Here is an 18,606-nt window from a genome sequence, read left to right as displayed (position 1 = left end):
TGGACTCTTACAGTCATGCTTTTATGGCTGAGGACTACAGTTGACTTGCTAACTTTAGGACTGCAGTTGTCATGAACAGTTTTGCACTCAAGTTTCCATCAATGAAGAGTTTAAAACATCAACGAAACTGACTTCATGTTAAAACTGTTAATATTATAGTCATGCTGTCTGTTGTTGCCCAAATGAGGATGGGTTCCCTTTTGAGTCTGGTTCCTCTCGAGGTTTCTTCCTCGTGTCGTCTGAGGGAGTTTTTTCTTGCCACCATCGCCACAGGCTTCATCATTGGGGATAGATTAGGGATAAAATTAGCTCATGTTTTAAGTCATTCAAATTCTGTAAAGCTGCTTTGCAACAATGTTTATTGTTAAAAGCGCTATACAAATAAACTTGACTTGACGTAGTATAGTAGTGTAGTGTTAGTAGGAGTGGAGTAGTGGTATATTAGTGTAGTATTAGTAGTAGTGGAGTAGTAGTAGAGTAGTGTAGTATTAGTGTTAGTGGTGTAGTAGTAGAATAGTGTAGTATTAGTAGTAGTGGTGTAGCAGGATATTAGTGTAGTACAAGTAGTTGTGGTGTAGTGGTATAGTAGTGTAGTATTAGTAGTAGTGGTGTAGCAGTACATTAGTGTAGTATTAGTGGTAGTGGTGTAGTGGTATAGTAGTGTCGTATTAGTAGTAGTGTAATAGTATAGTAGTGTAGTATTAGTAGTAGTGGTGTTGTGGTACATTAGTGTAGTATTAGTAGTTGTGGTGTAGTAGTGTAGTAGTGTAGTATTAGTAGTAGTGGTGTAGTAGTACAGTAGTGTAGTTTTAGTAGTGGTGGTGTAGTTGTATAGTAGTGTAGTATTAGTAGTAGTGGTGTAGTTGTATAGTAGTGTAGTATTAGTAGTAGTGGTGTAGTGGTATATTAGTGTGGTATTAGTAGTAGTGGTGTAGTTGTATAGTAGTGTAGTATTAGTAGTAGTGGTGTAGTGGTATATTAGTGTAGTATTAGTAGTAGTGGAGTAGTGGTAAATAAGTGTAGTATTAGTAGTAGTGGTGCAGCAGTATAGTAGTGTAGTATTAGTAGTAGTGGTGTAGCGGTATAGTAGTGTAGTATTAGTAGTAGTGGTGTAGCGGTATAGTAGTGTAGTATTAGTAGTAGTGGTGCAGTGGTGCTGTATATTAGTGTAGTATTAGTAGTGGTGGTTCAGTAGTATAGTAGTGTAGTATTAGTAGTAGTGGAGTAGTGGTATATTAGTGTAGTATTCGTAGTAGTGGTGTAGTGGTATAGTAATGTAGTATTAGTAGTTGTGCTGTAGTGGTATATTAATGTAATATTAGTAGTAGTGTAATAGTATAGTAGTGTAGTATTAGTAGTAGTGGTGTAGTTGTATAGTAGTGTAGTATTAGTAGTAGTGGTGTAGTGGTATATTAGTGTAGTATTAGTAGTAGTGGTGTAGTGGTATATTAGTGTGGTATTAGTAGTAGTGGTGTAGTTGTATAGTAGTGTAGTATTAGTAGTAGTAGTGGTGTAGTGGTATATTAGTGTAGTATTAGTAGTAGTGGTATATTAGTGTAGTATTAGTAGTAGTGGAGTAGTGGTATATAAGTGTAGTATTAGTAGTAGTGGTGCAGCAGTATAGTAGTGTAGTATTAGTAGTAGTGGTGCAGTTGTATAGTAGTGTAGCATTAGTAGTAGTGGTGTAGTGGTATATTAGTGTAGTATTAGTAGTAGTGGTGTAGTAGTATAGTAGTGTAGTATTAGTAGTAGTGGAGTAGTGGTATATAAGTGTAGTATTAGTAGTAGTGGTGCAGCAGTATAGCAGTGTAGTATTAGTAGTAGTGGAGTAGTGGCATATTAGTGTAGTATTAGTAGTAGTGGTGTAGCGGTATAGTAGTGTAGTATTAGTAGTAGTGGTGCAGTATATTAGTGTAGTATTAGTAGTGGTGGTTTAGTAGTATAGTAGTGTAGTATTAGTAGCAGTGGAGTAGTGGTATATTAGTGTAGTATATGTAGTAGTGGTGTAGTGGTATAGTAATGTAGTATTAGTAGTTGTGCTGTAGTGGTATATTAATGTAATATTAGTAGTAGTGTAATAGTATAGTAGTGTAGTATTAGTAGTAGTGGTGTAGTGTTATATTAGTTTAGTATTAGTAGTTGTGATGTAGTAGTATAGTAGTGTAGCATTAGTAGTAGTGGTGTAGTAGTAGAGTTGTGTAGTGGTATATTAGTGTAGTATTAGTAGCAGTGGTGCAGTGATATATCAGTGTAGTATTAGTAGTAGTGGTGTGGTGGTATAGTAGTGTAGTGTTAGTAGTAGTGGTGTGGTGGTATAGTAGTGTAGTGTTAGTAGTAGTGGTGTGGTGGTATAGTAGTGTAGTGTTAGTAGTAGTGGTGTGGTGGTATAGTAGTGTAGTATTAGTAGTAGTGGTGTAGTGATTTAGTAGTGTAGTATTAGTAGTAGTGGTATAGTAGTGTAGTATTAGTAGTAGTGGTGTGGTGGTATAGTAGTGTAGTGTTAGTAGTAGTGGTGTGGTGGTATAATAGTGTAGTATTAGTAGTAGTGGTGTAGTGGTATAGTAGTGTAGTGTTAGTAGTAGTGGTGTAGTGGTATAGTAGTGTAGTATTAGTAGTAGTGGTGTAGTGATTTAGTAGTGTAGTATTAGTATTAGTGGTGCGGTGGTATAGTAGTGTAGTGTTAGTAGTAGTGGTGTGGTGGTATAGTAGTGTAGTGTTAGTAGTAGTGGTGTGGTGGTATAGTAGTGTAGTATTAGTAGTAGTGGTGTGGTGTTATAGTAGTGTAGTATTAGTAGTAGTGGTGTAGTGGTATAGTAGTGTAGTATTAGTAGTTGTGGTGTAGTGATTTAGTAGTGTAGTATTAGTAGTAGTGGTGTGGTGGTATAGTAGTGTAGTATTAGTAGTAGTGGTGTAGTAGTGTAGTATTAGTAGTAGTGGTGTAGTGATTTAGTAGTGTAGTATTAGTAGTAGTGGTGTAGTAGTGTAGTATTAGTAGTAGTGGTGTGGTGGTATAGTAGTGTAGTATTAGTAGTAGTGGTGTAGTAGTGTAGTATTAGTAGTAGTGGTGTGGTGGTATAGTAGTGTAGTATTAGTAGTAGTGGTGTAGTAGTGTAGTATTAGTAGTAGTGGTGTGGTGGTATAGTAGTGTAGTATTAGTAGTAGTGGTGTAGTAGTGTCGTATTAGTAGTAGTGGTGTAGTGATTTAGTAGTGTAGTATTAGTAGTAGTGGTGTGGTGGTATAGTAGTGTAGTATTAGTAGTAGTGGTATAGTAGTGTAGTATTAGTAGTAGTGGTGTGGTGGTATAGTAGTGTAGTATTAGTAGTAGTGGTGTAGTGATTTAGTAGTGTAGTATTAGTAGTAGTGGTGTAGTGGTATAGTAGTGTAGTATTAGTAGTAGTGGTGTAGTGGTATAGTAGTGTAGTATTAGTAGTTGTGGTGTAGTGATTTAGTAGTGTAGTATTAGTAGTAGTAGTGTGGTGGTATAGTAGTGTAGTATTAGTAGTAGTGGTGTAGTAGTGTAGTATTAGTAGTAGTGGTGTAGTGATTTAGTAGTGTAGTATTAGTAGTAGTGGTGTAGTAGTGTAGTATTAGTAGTAGTGGTGTGGTGGTATAGTAGTGTAGTATTAGTAGTAGTGGTGTGGTGGTATAGTAGTGTAGTATTAGTAGTAGTGGTGTAGTGATTTAGTAGTGTAGTATTAGTAGTAGTGGTGTAGTGGTATAGTAGTGTAGTATTAGTAGTAGTGGTGTGGTGGTATAGTAGTGTAGTATTAGTAGTAGTGGTATATTAGTGTAGTATTAGTAGCAGTGGTGCAGTGATATATCAGTGTAGTATTAGTAGTAGTGGTGTAGTGATTTAGTAGTGTAGTATTAGTAGTAGTGGTATAGTAGTGTAGTATTAGTAGTAGTGGTGTGGTGGTATAGTAGTGTAGTGTTAGTAGTAGTGGTGTGGTGGTATAATAGTGTAGTATTAGTAGTAGTGGTGTAGTGGTATAGTAGTGTAGTGTTAGTAGTAGTGGTGTAGTGGTATAGTAGTGTAGTATTAGTAGTAGTGGTGTAGTGATTTAGTAGTGTAGTATTAGTAGTAGTGGTATAGTAGTGTAGTATTAGTAGTAGTGGTGTGGTGGTATAGTAGTGTAGTGTTAGTAGTAGTGGTGTGGTGGTATAATAGTGTAGTATTAGTAGTAGTGGTGTAGTGGTATAGTAGTGTAGTATTAGTAGTAGTGGTGTAGTGGTATAGTAGTGTAGTATTAGTAGTAGTGGTGTAGTAGTGTAGTATTAGTAGTAGTGGTGTGGTGGTATAGTAGTGTAGTATTAGTAGTAGTGGTGTAGTAGTGTAGTATTAGTAGTAGTGGTGTGGTGGTATAGTAGTGTAGTATTAGTAGTAGTGGTGTAGTAGTGTCGTATTAGTAGTAGTGGTGTAGTGATTTAGTAGTGTAGTATTAGTAGTAGTGGTGTGGTGGTATAGTAGTGTAGTATTAGTAGTAGTGGTATAGTAGTGTAGTATTAGTAGTAGTGGTGTGGTGGTATAGTAGTGTAGTATTAGTAGTAGTGGTGTAGTGATTTAGTAGTGTAGTATTAGTAGTAGTGGTGTAGTGGTATAGTAGTGTAGTATTAGTAGTAGTGGTATAGTAGTGTAGTATTAGTAGTTGTGGTGTAGTGATTTAGTAGTGTAGTATTAGTAGTAGTGGTGTGGTGGTATAGTAGTGTAGTATTAGTAGTAGTGGTGTAGTAGTGTAGTATTAGTAGTAGTGGTGTAGTGATTTAGTAGTGTAGTATTATTAGTAGTGGTGTAGTAGTGTAGTATTAGTAGTAGTGGTGTGGTGGTATAGTAGTGTAGTATTAGTAGTAGTGGTGTAGTAGTGTAGTATTAGTAGTAGTGGTGTGGTGGTATAGTAGTGTAGTATTAGTAGTAGTGGTGTAGTGATTTAGTAGTGTAGTATTAGTAGTAGTGGTGTAGTGGTATAGTAGTGTAGTATTAGTAGTAGTGGTGTGGTGGTATAGTAGTGTAGTATTAGTAGTAGTGGTATATTAGTGTAGTATTAGTAGCAGTGGTGCAGTGATATATCAGTGTAGTATTAGTAGTAGTGGTGTAGTGATTTAGTAGTGTAGTATTAGTAGTAGTGGTATAGTAGTGTAGTATTAGTAGTAGTGGTGTGGTGGTATAGTAGTGTAGTGTTAGTAGTAGTGGTGTGGTGGTATAATAGTGTAGTATTAGTAGTAGTGGTGTAGTGGTATAGTAGTGTAGTGTTAGTAGTAGTGGTGTAGTGGTATAGTAGTGTAGTATTAGTAGTAGTGGTGTAGTGATTTAGTAGTGTAGTATTAGTATTAGTGGTGCGGTGGTATAGTAGTGTAGTGTTAGTAGTAGTGGTGTGGTGGTATAGTAGTGTAGTGTTAGTAGTAGTGGTGTGGTGGTATAGTAGTGTAGTATTAGTAGTAGTGGTGTGGTGTTATAGTAGTGTAGTATTAGTAGTAGTGGTGTAGTGGTATAGTAGTGTAGTATTAGTAGTTGTGGTGTAGTGATTTAGTAGTGTAGTATTAGTAGTAGTGGTGTGGTGGTATAGTAGTGTAGTATTAGTAGTAGTGGTGTAGTAGTGTAGTATTAGTAGTAGTGGTGTAGTGATTTAGTAGTGTAGTATTAGTAGTAGTGGTGTAGTAGTGTAGTATTAGTAGTAGTGGTGTGGTGGTATAGTAGTGTAGTATTAGTAGTAGTGGTGTAGTAGTGTAGTATTAGTAGTAGTGGTGTGGTGGTATAGTAGTGTAGTATTAGTAGTAGTGGTGTAGTAGTGTAGTATTAGTAGTAGTGGTGTGGTGGTATAGTAGTGTAGTATTAGTAGTAGTGGTGTAGTAGTGTCGTATTAGTAGTAGTGGTGTAGTGATTTAGTAGTGTAGTATTAGTAGTAGTGGTGTGGTGGTATAGTAGTGTAGTATTAGTAGTAGTGGTATAGTAGTGTAGTATTAGTAGTAGTGGTGTGGTGGTATAGTAGTGTAGTATTAGTAGTAGTGGTGTAGTGATTTAGTAGTGTAGTATTAGTAGTAGTGGTGTAGTGGTATAGTAGTGTAGTATTAGTAGTAGTGGTGTAGTGGTATAGTAGTGTAGTATTAGTAGTTGTGGTGTAGTGATTTAGTAGTGTAGTATTAGTAGTAGTGGTGTGGTGGTATAGTAGTGTAGTATTAGTAGTAGTGGTGTAGTAGTGTAGTATTAGTAGTAGTGGTGTAGTGATTTAGTAGTGTAGTATTAGTAGTAGTGGTGTAGTAGTGTAGTATTAGTAGTAGTGGTGTGGTGGTATAGTAGTGTAGTATTATTAGTAGTGGTGTAGTAGTGTAGTATTAGTAGTAGTGGTGTGGTGGTATAGTAGTGTAGTATTAGTAGTAGTGGTGTAGTAGTGTAGTATTAGTAGTAGTGGTGTGGTGGTATAGTAGTGTAGTATTAGTAGTAGTGGTGTAGTGATTTAGTAGTGTAGTATTAGTAGTAGTGGTGTAGTGGTATAGTAGTGTAGTATTAGTAGTAGTGGTGTGGTGGTATAGTAGTGTAGTATTAGTAGTAGTGGTATATTAGTGTAGTATTAGTAGCAGTGGTGCAGTGATATATCAGTGTAGTATTAGTAGTAGTGGTGTGGTGGTATAGTAGTGTAGTGTTAGTAGTAGTGGTGTGGTGGTATAGTAGTGTAGTGTTAGTAGTAGTGGTGTGGTGGTATAGTAGTGTAGTGTTAGTAGTAGTGGTGTGGTGGTATAGTAGTGTAGTGTTAGTAGTAGTGGTGTGGTGGTATAGTAGTGTAGTATTAGTATTAGTGGTGCAGTGGTATAGTAGTGTAGTGTTAGTAGTAGTGGTGTAGTGGTATAGTAGTGTAGTATTAGTAGTAGTGGTGTAGTGATTTAGTAGTGTAGTATTAGTAGTAGTGGTATAGTAGTGTAGTATTAGTAGTAGTGGTGTGGTGGTATAGTAGTGTAGTGTTAGTAGTAGTGGTGTGGTGGTATAATAGTGTAGTATTAGTAGTAGTGGTGTAGTGGTATAGTAGTGTAGTGTTAGTAGTAGTGGTGTAGTGGTATAGTAGTGTAGTATTAGTAGTAGTGGTGTAGTGATTTAGTAGTGTAGTATTAGTATTAGTGGTGCGGTGGTATAGTAGTGTAGTGTTAGTAGTAGTGGTGTGGTGGTATAGTAGTGTAGTGTTAGTAGTAGTGGTGTGGTGGTATAGTAGTGTAGTATTAGTAGTAGTGGTGTGGTGTTATAGTAGTGTAGTATTAGTAGTAGTGGTGTAGTGGTATAGTAGTGTAGTATTAGTAGTAGTGGTGTAGTAGTGTAGTATTAGTAGTAGTGGTGTAGTAGTGTAGTATTAGTAGTAGTGGTGTAGTGATTTAGTAGTGTAGTATTAGTAGTAGTGGTGTAGTGGTATAGTAGTGTAGTATTAGTAGTAGTGGTGTAGTGGTATAGTAGTGTAGTATTAGTAGTTGTGGTGTAGTGATTTAGTAGTGTAGTATTAGTAGTAGTGGTGTGGTGGTATAGTAGTGTAGTATTAGTAGTAGTGGTGTAGTAGTGTAGTATTAGTAGTAGTGGTGTAGTGATTTAGTAGTGTAGTATTAGTAGTAGTGGTGTGGTGGTATAGTAGTGTAGTATTATTAGTAGTGGTGTAGTAGTGTAGTATTAGTAGTAGTGGTGTGGTGGTATAGTAGTGTAGTATTAGTAGTAGTGGTGTAGTAGTGTAGTATTAGTAGTAGTGGTGTGGTGGTATAGTAGTGTAGTATTAGTAGTAGTGGTGTAGTAGTGTAGTATTAGTAGTAGTGGTGTAGTGATTTAGTAGTGTAGTATTAGTAGTAGTGGTGTAGTGGTATAGTAGTGTAGTATTAGTAGTAGTGGTGTGGTGGTATAGTAGTGTAGTATTAGTAGTAGTGGTGTAGTAGTGTAGTATTAGTAGTAGTGGTGTGGTGGTATAGTAGTGTAGTATTAGTAGTAGTGGTGTAGTGATTTAGTAGTGTAGTATTAGTAGTAGTGGTGTAGTGGTATAGTAGTGTAGTATTAGTAGTGGTGGTATAGCAGTGTAGTGTTAGTAGTTGTGGTGTAGTGGTATAGTTGTAGTAGGTGTAGAAGTAAGGCATAGTAGTAGATATTAATAATAAATAACAAGAATGAAGATAATAACTCTACTTGAAGCAGTAAATCCTGCTGCTGTTCCTCCTGTAGCCTGATGGGGGCGGGGCTCTCGAGGCTCGTGCCTTTCTAACACTCATGCTGTCAGTATATTAGTAAATTAATTAATTAATGAACGAATTTTTACAAATAATTCCTGTGTTATTTCATGTTAAAATGCAGAATTATTGGATTTGTGATTTCTTGTGTTCGTTCTGTTGAGGGTCTTGAAAATGCCACTGGATGACTCCATGGAAACGGACCAAACCACTTGGTGTTGGAGATGGGGGGAGGGGGAATCCGTTACAAGCAGCATATGGAAACATAAAATAGTGAACTCTTCTAAAATTACACACAAGTATCATAAGCATTATTAACAAACAAAAAAAACAAACAAATCCATAAATAAATATGTATCCGCGCTGGTGGATGTGGGCGTGTCCCTGCAGCATCAGTGGAGGCTGCGGTGCAGCTGAACGCGCGCGCAGCGTTTCGATCCCACCGGGTTCGACCCGATTACTACAACAAACCGGTTTGTTTATTTGTTTATTTTCTTTAAAAAAAACAGTCGTGAACGGGCGCGAGATGCCGTGTAACCCGAGCCGGATGAGAGCGCGTGAGCGCGGGGAGTTTCTCTCCCTGCAGCAGCGTCATGGCGGCGCGACCCGGAGCACGAGCTCCACCAAACCGCCCCAGCACCACGAGCACGCGCCGCCGCAGCCGCCCGGGGATGGCGTGAAGGAGCGCGCGGAGGCGCCGCGGTGGCCGGAAGAGGACTGCATGCGGCTGAACCCGTCCCTCAGGGGCATCGCGCTCAGCTCCCTCCTGGCCATCGACATCCACCTGTCCAAGCGCCTCGGCGTGTGCGCGCACGCCTCGTCCTCATGCAGCAGCGCGCGCTCCGTAGTCACCATGCTCGCGCTCACCGGACACGGGCTCACGTGGCTCGGCGGCACGCTGGTGTGTCTGACCCGGAGCAGCACCGAGGCGGGACAGGAAGTGCTGGTCAACCTGCTGCTGGGTAACAACAACAACAACCCTTTCTTCCCTAATTCCTTTCTTTCTTTTCATTTTTGCTTTTTTTCTTTCTCTTCTTTTTATGTATTCGTTTTTTACTATTTATTTTTCCTTTTTGTTCACTTTTTCTTTCTTTTTATATTTATTTTATTTTTGTTCACTTCTTTCTTCCCATCATCTTACTCTTTTTTGTCTCAATCTTTTCTTTCTTTCTTTCCAGTATTTTTCTTTTTATAGTTCACTTCTTTCTTTCTTTCTTTCTTTCTTTCTTTCTTTCTTTCTTTCTTTCTTTCTTTCTTTCTTGTCTTTTTTGTTTCTTTCATTTTTATCTCATTCACTTCTTTCTGTCTTTCTTTTTTGTTCATGTCTTTCTCCTCATTGCTCTTTTTTCTTTTTCTCTTTTCATTTACTTCTTTTTTCCCCTTTCTTCTTTGACTTTCTTTCTCTACTTTTTTCTTTTGGTTCACTTATTTCTTCTAATTTTCTTGCCCTTTTTCTTTTTTGTCTTTCTATTAATGTTAGTAAATAAATGGTAGTGTTTGTAGATGTGAGTAGCCTGTCCACTTCCTGTCCCTGTAGCGCTTGTCCTTGACATCCTGACGGTGGCCGGAGTACAGAAACTAGTGAAGCGCAGAGGACCATGGGAAATTAACCCGGGCTTCCTGGACTGCATTGCCATGGACGTGTACTCGTTCCCAGCGGCTCACGCCAGCAGGGCGGCAATGGTGTCCCGGTTCCTGCTGTCCCACCTGGTCTTGGCGGTGCCACTGCGGGTTCTGCTGGTCCTGTGGGCCTTCCTGGTCGGACTCTCCCGGGTTCTGCTCGGACAGCACCACGTGACCGACATGGCGTGTGGCTTCGCACTCGGCTCACTCCATTTCAGCCTGGTGGAGACGGTGTGGCTGCCGTCCAGCACCTGCCAGATGCTGCTGTCTGTAGGGACGCTCAGCTGGAGCCCCTTCCACTAAAACACACACACACACCTGCATCTTTTCTCATCTTATTCCTTGCCTTCAGATGAATTCAGCTAGGCCCCACCCACTAATTTCCACCATGATGGGTTTCTTTGTTGCTAATTTGCATAATATGTGAAACCTACTTTTGTGACTCACCTTATGATTATTGGCCAATCTTCAAAAAATTTACATCACACAACTGAAAAGAATGTGAACCTTCATAATGACAATTATCAAAAAATGTGTTTGTAAACAATATGGCCGCCACACGACAATCAGTTCTAAGTAGGCGGAACTTCATTTACTCAAATAGCTGTAAGTCAGGATTGTGTCCATGGAGTCACATGAAACCTGAGAGGACAAGATTCTGAGGTCTTGTGCAACATTTGGGGCATGGTCATAATTTTTTTTTTTTCAAAGAAGAAACCTTTATTTGTCACATGTACACTCGAACACAGACTTAAGCACACAGTGAAATTTAACCTCTGTGTTTAACCCATCTGAAGCAGTGAACACACTCAAAAAAAAAAACATTGGATTTACTTAACTGAGTTATGGCAACCAGTCCCACGAAACTGTGTTAATTTAGATGTATTGAATACAGTTATGTTGAGTTATTCAAAACATAACTGTATTCAGTACATCTAAATTAACACAGTTTCGTGGGACCGGTTGCCATAACTCGGTTAAGTAAATCCAATGTTTTATTTTTTTGAGTGTACACACATGCACACACACAAGTGAGCAATGAGCACACACACACACACATATACCCAAAGCAGTGGGTAGCTACACTACAGCGCCCGGCGAGCAGCTGGGGGTTAGGGGCCTTGCTCAAGGGCACTTCAGCCCAACCTCAGGCCCTGGCTGTCCCATGTTAACCTAAATGGGGGCGGGGCCTAATTCAGGTAACTGGATCAGGAGCTGGAAGTCCAATCGGGCTGAAATTTTATCTGCTGCGTCTGTGAGTGGATTTTTGATGATGATCTAATTACATTAAAAAGTGATTGCTATCGGCCAATCAGCCTTCAGCAGGTATGTGACAGGGTTAACACTGAGCTATCATCAGAAATTTAAAAATTTTGATCATCTATAATCTGTTTAATGTTTTTTTTTTAATATTTATATAAAAAGGCAAGAACTTGGGGCCACTAATTTATGGTCATTCTTATTATTACCTTTACGAAGTGTGTTAATGTTCTATTTGTGTGTGAAAGGATTTTTCATGCTGCTATTATTTTATTTTGTGTTGTTTTTTTTTGCAGTCTGAATGTGCACGAGTAACTTTAGGTATTATTGTGCATGCTACTTTAATTTTTTAATACTTATTATAGTTAATTTACATAACAATATGCTGTAAAATGCTGTCTGTGTTTGACAGCGAGGGTGTTTATGGTTGGTGGCTGAATTATTTTTGGTTAAATAAAATAAAATTGATGCATTATGTTGAGAGAAACATGCACAGGTTTTTGTTGTCATTATTATTATTATTTTATTTATTTCTTATTCTTTAACTTTCATGTTTTATTTATCCTTCTTCTCAATCCTTCTGTGTTAAAATATTTTTTAAAACAATAAATCTTAAATAAATAATCATTCTTTCTTGAATTTCTGGAAATGCAGATATAATTTAACCCCTAATTCAAAAAAAACCCTGAGTAGCTGAAACTGTACCTCAGACAAGAACAGGACGATATTTCCCTTTCACCCCTCCACACTCTGCCACTGGGTGGCATGGTGGTGTGGTGGTTAGCGCTGTCGCCTCACAGCAAGAAGGTTCTGGGTTCGAACCCAGTGGCCGGTGAGGGCCTTTCTGTGTGGAGTTTGCATGTTCTCCCCGTGTCTGCGTGGGTTTCCTCCGGGTGCTCCGGTTTCCCCCGCAATCCAAAGGCATTCAGGTTAGGTTAATATGGGACGGCTTTGGTCTGAGGTGCCCTTGAGCGCGGCACCTAACTCCCAACTGCTCCCCGGGCGCTGTTAGCATGGCTGCCCACTGTTCTGGGTATGTGTGTGTGCTCATTGCTCGCATGTATGTGTTCACTGCTTCAGATGGGAAGAAAATTCACAAGTGTGTGATGAATAAAGTTGTGCTTTCTTTCTTTCACTCATCTCCTCAGATCACAAATGTTTATAGAGTGTTTGTTAAAAGTAGAGGTGATGTAACATGGGATAAACACGCTCCTGTCCCAAATTGTTTTTAAACCTGTGGCTAGCATTAAATTCAAAATGAATATCTCATCTCATTATCTGTAGCCGCTTTATCCTGTTCTACAGGGTCGCAGGCAAGCTGGAGCCTATCCCAGCTGACTACGGGCAAAAGGCGGGGTACACCCTGGACAAGTTGCCAGGTCATCACAGGGCTGACACATAGACACAGACAACCATTCACACTCACACCTACGGTCAATTTAGAGTCACCAGTTAACCTAACCTGCATGTCTTTGGACTGTGGGGGAAACCGGAGCACTCGGAGGAAACCCATGCGGACACAGGGAGAACATGCGAACTCCGCACAGAAAGGCCCTCGCCGGCCACGGGGCTCGAACCCGGACCTTCTTGCTGTGAGACGACTGCGCTAACCACTACACCACCGTGCCGCCTTCAAAATCTCGTCTCATCTTCTTCTGCTTTATCCGGGACTGGGTCGCGGAGGCAGCAGTCTAAGCATGGAAGCCCAAACTTCCCTTTCCCCAGACACCTCAGCCAGCTCCTCGGGAAGAACACCGAGGCGTTCCCAGGCCAGCCGAGAGACATAGTCCCTCCAGCGTGTCCTGGGTCTTCCCCAGGGCCTCCTCCTGGGGGGACATGCCTGGAACACCTCCCCAGGGAGGCGTCCAGGAGGCATCCGAAAAAGATGCCCGAGTCACCTCAGCTGATTCCTCTCGATGTGGAGGAGCAGCGGCTCTACTCCAAGCTCCTCCCAAGTGACTGTGCTTCTCACCCTATCTCTAAGGGAGCGCCCAGCCACCCTGCGAAGGAAACTCATTTCGGCCGCTTGTATCCACGATCTTGTTCTTTCGGTCATTACCCAAAGCTCATGACCATAGGTGAGAGTCGGAACGTAGATCGACCGGTAAATTGAGAGTTTCGCCTTTTGGCTCAGCTCCTTCTTCACCACGATGGACCAGTAAAGTGACCGCATCACTGCGGAGGCTGCACCGATCCGCCTGTCGATCTCACGCTCCATCCTTCCCTCACTCGTGAACAAGATCCCGAGATACTTAAACTCCTCCACTTGAGGCAGGACTTCTCCACCAACCTGAAGAGGGCAAGCCACCCTTTTCCAGTCGAGAACCATGGCCTCGGACTTGGAGGTGCTGATTCTCATCCCAGCCGCTTCACACTTGACTGCAAACCACCCCAGTGCATGCTGGAGGTCCTGGTTTGAAGAAGCCAACAGGACAACATCATCTGCAAAAAGCAGAGATGAAATCCTGTGGTTCCCAAACAGGATTCCTTCCGGCCCCTGGCTGCACCTAGAAATTCTGTCCATAAAAATTATGAACAGAACCGGTGACAAAGGGCAGCCCTGCCGGAGTCCAACATGCACTGGGAACAGGTCTGATTTACTGCCAGCAATGCGAACCAGACTCTTGCTCCGTTCGTACAGGGACCGGACAGCCCTTAGCAAAGAGCCCCGAACCCCATACTCCCAAAGCACCCCCCACAGAATACCACGGGGGACACGGTCGAATGCCTTCTCCAGATCCACAAAGCACATGTGGACTGGTTGGGCAAACTCCCATGAACCCTCGAGCACCCTATGAAGGGTATAGAGCTGGTCCAGTGTTCCGCGACCAGGACGAAAACCGCATTGTTCCTCCTGGATCCGAGGTTCGACTATCGGTCGAATTCTCCTCTCCAGTACCCTGGAGTAAACCTTCCCTGGGAGGCTGAGAAGTGTGATTCCCCTATAATTGGAGCACACTCTCCGGTCCCCTTTCTTAAAAAGAGGGACCACCACCCCAGTCTGCCACTCCAGAGGCACTGTCCCCGACCGCCATGCGATGTTGCAGAGGCGTGTCAACCAAGACAGCCCCACAACATCCAGAGACTTGAGATACTCAGGGCGGATCTCATCCACCCCTGGTGCCTTCCCACCGAGGAGCTTGCAAACCACCTCAGTGACTTCGGCTTGGGTAATGGACGAGTCCACCTCTGAGTCATCAGCCTCAGTCTCCTCAATGGAAGACATGATGGTGGGATTGAGGAGATCCTCAAAGTATTCCTTCCACCGCCCGACAATGTCCCCAGTCGAGGTCAACAGCTCCCCACCCGCACTGTAAACAGTGTTGGCAGAGTACTGCTTCCCCCTCCTGAGGCGCCGGACGGTTTGCCAGAATTTCTTCGAGGCCGACCGATAGTCCTCCATGGCCTCCCCGAACTCCTTCCAGTTCCGAGTTTTTGCCTCTGCAACTGCCCGAGCTGCAGCACGCCTGGCCTGCCGATACCCGTCAGCTGCCTCAGGAGTCCTGGAGGTCAACATGGCCCAATAGGACTCCTTCTTCAGCTTGATGGCATCCCTTACTTCCGGTGTCCACCACCAGGTTTGGGGATTGCCGCCACGACAGGCACCGGAGACCTTGCGGCCACAGCTCCGAACAGCTGCGTCCACAATGGAGGTAGAGAACATGGTCCACTCAGACTCAATGTCCCCCATCTCCCTCGGAAGCTGGGAAAAGCTCTCCCGGAGGTGGGAGTTAAAGACCTCCCCAACAGAGTGCTCGGCCAGATGTTCCCAGCAGACCCTGACCATACTTTTGGGCCTGCCAGGTCTGTCCAGCTTCGTCCTCCGCCAGCGAATCCAACTCACCACCAGGTGGTGATCAGTTGACAGCTCAGCCCCTCTCTTCACCTGAGTGTCCAAGACATAGGGCCGGAGATCAGATGAAATGACAACAAAGTCTATCATTGACCTCCGACCTAAGGTGTCCTGGTGCCACGTGCACTTATGGACACCCCTATGCTCGAACATGGTGTTTGTTATGGACAAACCGTGACTAGCACAGAAGTCCAATAACAAAACACCACTCGGGTTCAGATCGGGGAGGCCGTTCCTCCCAACCACGCCCCTCCAGGTGTCACTGTCGTCGCCCATGTGAGCATTGAAGTCCCCCAGTAGCACAATGGAGTCCCCAGTCTGAGCACCCCTCAGTACCTCTCCCAGGGACTCCAAGAAGGCCGGATACTCTACACTGCTATGCGGCCCGTAGGCACAAACAACAGCAAGAACCCTCTCCCCAATCCAAAGGCACAGAGAGGCGACCCTCTCATTCACTGGGGTAAACTCCAACACATGGCGGCTGAGCTGGGGAGCTATAAGCAAGCCCACACCAGCCCGCCGCCACTTACCATGGGCGACTCCAGAGAAGTGGAGAGTCCAGCCCCTCTCGAGGAGCTGGGTTCCAGAGCCCAAGCTGTGCGTGGAGGTGAGCCCGACTATCTCTAGCCAGTACCTCTCAACCTCCTGCACAAGCTCAGGCTCTTTCCCCCCCAGCGAAGTGACATTCCATGTCCCAACAGCTAGCCGCTGTGTCCGGGGGATCAGGTCGTCGAGGCCCCTGCCTTCGACTGCCACCCAATCCACACTGCACCAGCCCCCTACTGCTACCTCTGTGGGTGGTGAACCCACAGGAGGTTGGGCCCACGTCACCTCTTCGGGCTGAGTCCAGCCGGGCCCCATGGGCAAAGGCCCGGCCACCAAGCGCTCGCATGTGAGCCCCAACCCCGGGCTTGGCTCCAGGGTGGGGCCCTGGCTGCGCCATACCGGGCAACGTCACGGTCCTTGGTTGTTTCTCCATAAGGGGTTTTGGTGAACTGCTCTTGGTCTGGCCTGTCACCTAGGACCTGTCTGCTTGGGAAACCCTGACAGGGGCATAATGCCCCCGACAACATAGCTCCTAGGATCATTCAAGCACACAAACCCCTCCACCACAATAAGGTGGCAGTTCTAGGAGGGGCCGCCTTCAAAAAAAAAAGAATATTTAAAAAAAAAAAGGGGGCCGCCTTCAAAATGAATATTTAAAAAAAAAAAAAAATTTCTCAGTTTTAACATTTGATCTGTCTCTTTGCTATTTTCAACGAAATATCTGGTTTCCATTATTTAGAAATCTTACATTCTGGTTTTATTTACATTCTTCAGAGTGTCCAAACATTTTTGAATTGTGGTTGGTATTAATAATGCTTTATTATTATTATTATTATTATTATTATTTCCACAGGATGATTATTTTTTTTAAACCTTGAGCTCCACTGAACTGAACTTGACCTCACACAAAGTCTTCAGTGTGTTTGTCTCAACTGAGACACTAATAAAACACACACACACACAAGGAGGACAGATAACGTAGCTGCAGTGTATCAGAGCTGAACAGGCCTCTGTGTGTTACACATGAAGCTTAATCTCTCCTGAACACTGTGATCTCACACACACACACTGCTAATGTCTCCTCCTTACAGCACTGACACTCCAGCTGGTATTTACACCTCTGTGTCAGTTTTTTTCTCTTTGTTCATCAGTTTAAAGCTCCAGAGAAGGTTCTTCAGAGTGTCACACAGGAACCATTATTTAGTTCCCTAAAGAACCTTTCGGTTTATTCTGGTTCTTTCTACAGTGAAGTGAAGCATCATGTTTCCATCACAAAATGCTTCACTTAACGGTACCATTTATTCCATAAAACAAAAACAAACAAGTAAACAGATAAATAAATAAACTATTTAATGAGTTAATCGTTGATTAGTTTCCTGTGAGAGCAGACAACAGAGTGAGCTCTCCATCTCTATCCTCTCCCTTAGCACATAGCATTAGCATTAAACAACTCTGTGTGTTGATGAGAGACTCTGAGTGTGACGCCCCCTAATGAAGTAGTGAAGCTAACACAGTGAACAGAGGAAATACACATTTAACAGCAAAAAATTTAATCTTCTTCTTCTTCTTTTGGCTGCTCCTGATTAGGGGTCGCCACAGCGGATCTTTCGTCTCCATTGCTCCCTGTTTTCCACATCCTTCTCTACCACACCTGCCACTTTCATGTCCTCTCTCACCACATCCATGTATCTCCTCTTTGGCCTTCCTCATTTTCATGTGCCTGGCAGCTCCATCCTCAACATTCTCCTTCCCACATGCTCTGCATCTCTTCTCAGGATGTGCCCATACCATCTCAGTCTCATCTCTCTTAGCTTCATTCCCAAGCTCTCCACATGTGCCGTCCTTCTGATGTGCTCGTTCCTTATCCTGTCCAACCTTGTCAACTCTGCCACCTCCAACTTTGCCTCCTGTCTCTTCGTTAAGGAGAGCAAAAAATTAAATAGCTACCAAAAAAAACATTATAAAAGGGATAAAACGATCTCATTATCTCATCTCATCTCATTATCTCTAGCCGCTTTATCCTGTTCTACAGGGTCGCAGGCAAGCTGGAGCCTATCCCAGCTGACTACGGGCGAAAGGCGGGGTACACCCTGGACAAGTCGCCAGGTCATCACAGGGCTGACACATAGACACAGACAACCATTCACACTCACATTCACACCTACGCTCAGTTTAGAGTCACCAGTTAACCTAACCTGCATGTCTTTGGACTGTGGGGGGAAACCGGAGCACCCGGAGGAAAACCCACGCGGACACGGGGAGAACATGCAAACTCCACACAGAAAGGCCCTCGCTGGCCACGGGGCTCGAACCCAGACCTTCTTGCTGTGAGGCGACAGCACTAACCACTACACCACCGTGCCGCCTGGATAAAACGATATCAAACTAAATTTGATTTAAAGGTTGTTTAAACATCAGTCACTGCTTTAAATGTTCCGTATTTTAAAGCAGTGATTATTTCATTTGAATTTTATGTTTTATTTATTTACAATAATGTTTCAATTCTTCATGACATGCCACTTCATCGGCTATGGTGTAGTTTCTGTTTTTAAAAAAAAACAAATGTGATTTTTTTTTTTGTATCTGCAGACAGATGTACAACTTTAATAACAAAAAAAGAACATAAGAACAATAATAATGGTCAACTGATGATAAAAGAACAGAAGATGATAGTTTTTTAAATGTATGTTTAAAATTGCATTTGAACACATTAATGAATTTTATGCTTTGATTTTGGTTTTTTTCAATCTTGTCAGCAGATTTTGCTTTTTGATTTATCATTTATACAATGTCAATAATAAAAGAATAGTACATATAAAAATAGTAAACATTTCTACCTTTTATGTGCTACCTATTAAAGTTGCAGTGTGTAGGATCTACTGGCATCTAGTGGTGAGATTACAGATTGCAACCAACTGAATTCCCTCCACCTCTATTTTCAAGTGTGGGTTTGAAGGTACTGTGGCCATCAGGTGCCAGCAGCTCCTTCTGGAATGATGTCATCTTACTTTAGATACTTTAGCCGGTAATGTTACAGAGGTGAGAGGGTGAGGATGAGGGTGAGAGTGAGGATGAGCATGGGGGGGGGGGGGGGGGGGGGGAGCTGGTGGGTTCGTCAGGGGTAGGTGAGGAATAGGAGCTA

General features: G+C 42.6%; 1 protein-coding gene across 1 annotated transcript; it reads left to right on the top strand.

The window, feature by feature from the left end:
• The first annotated feature begins 8,583 nt into the window (after positions 1-8,583).
• Positions 8,584-10,604, top strand: LOC132876175 (inactive phospholipid phosphatase 7). Its single transcript, XM_060913486.1, has 2 exons — positions 8,584-9,144; positions 9,720-10,604. The coding sequence occupies exons 1-2, from the start codon at positions 8,709-8,711 to the stop codon at positions 10,106-10,108; spliced, it is 825 nt and encodes a 274-aa protein (XP_060769469.1). The 5' UTR covers positions 8,584-8,708; the 3' UTR covers positions 10,109-10,604.
• The last annotated feature ends 8,002 nt before the right edge of the window (positions 10,605-18,606 follow it).

This window comes from Neoarius graeffei, chromosome 28 (assembly GCF_027579695.1).
Source record: "Neoarius graeffei isolate fNeoGra1 chromosome 28, fNeoGra1.pri, whole genome shotgun sequence".
Taxonomy (NCBI): Eukaryota; Metazoa; Chordata; class Actinopteri; order Siluriformes; family Ariidae; genus Neoarius; species Neoarius graeffei.
The sequence above is the reverse complement of the archived record's forward strand: the minus strand, read 5'-3'. Positions and strand labels throughout refer to the sequence as shown.

Bases quoted from the DNA above. Each gene is read 5' to 3' on its own strand.
- LOC132876175 (XM_060913486.1), top strand. From the start codon at position 8,709: ATGCCGTGTAACCCGAGCCGGATGAGAGCGCGTGAGCGCGGGGAGTTT. The intron at 9,145-9,719 runs GTAACAACAACA...CTGTCCCTGTAG, and splicing joins GCTGGTCAACCTGCTGCTGG to CGCTTGTCCTTGACATCCTG.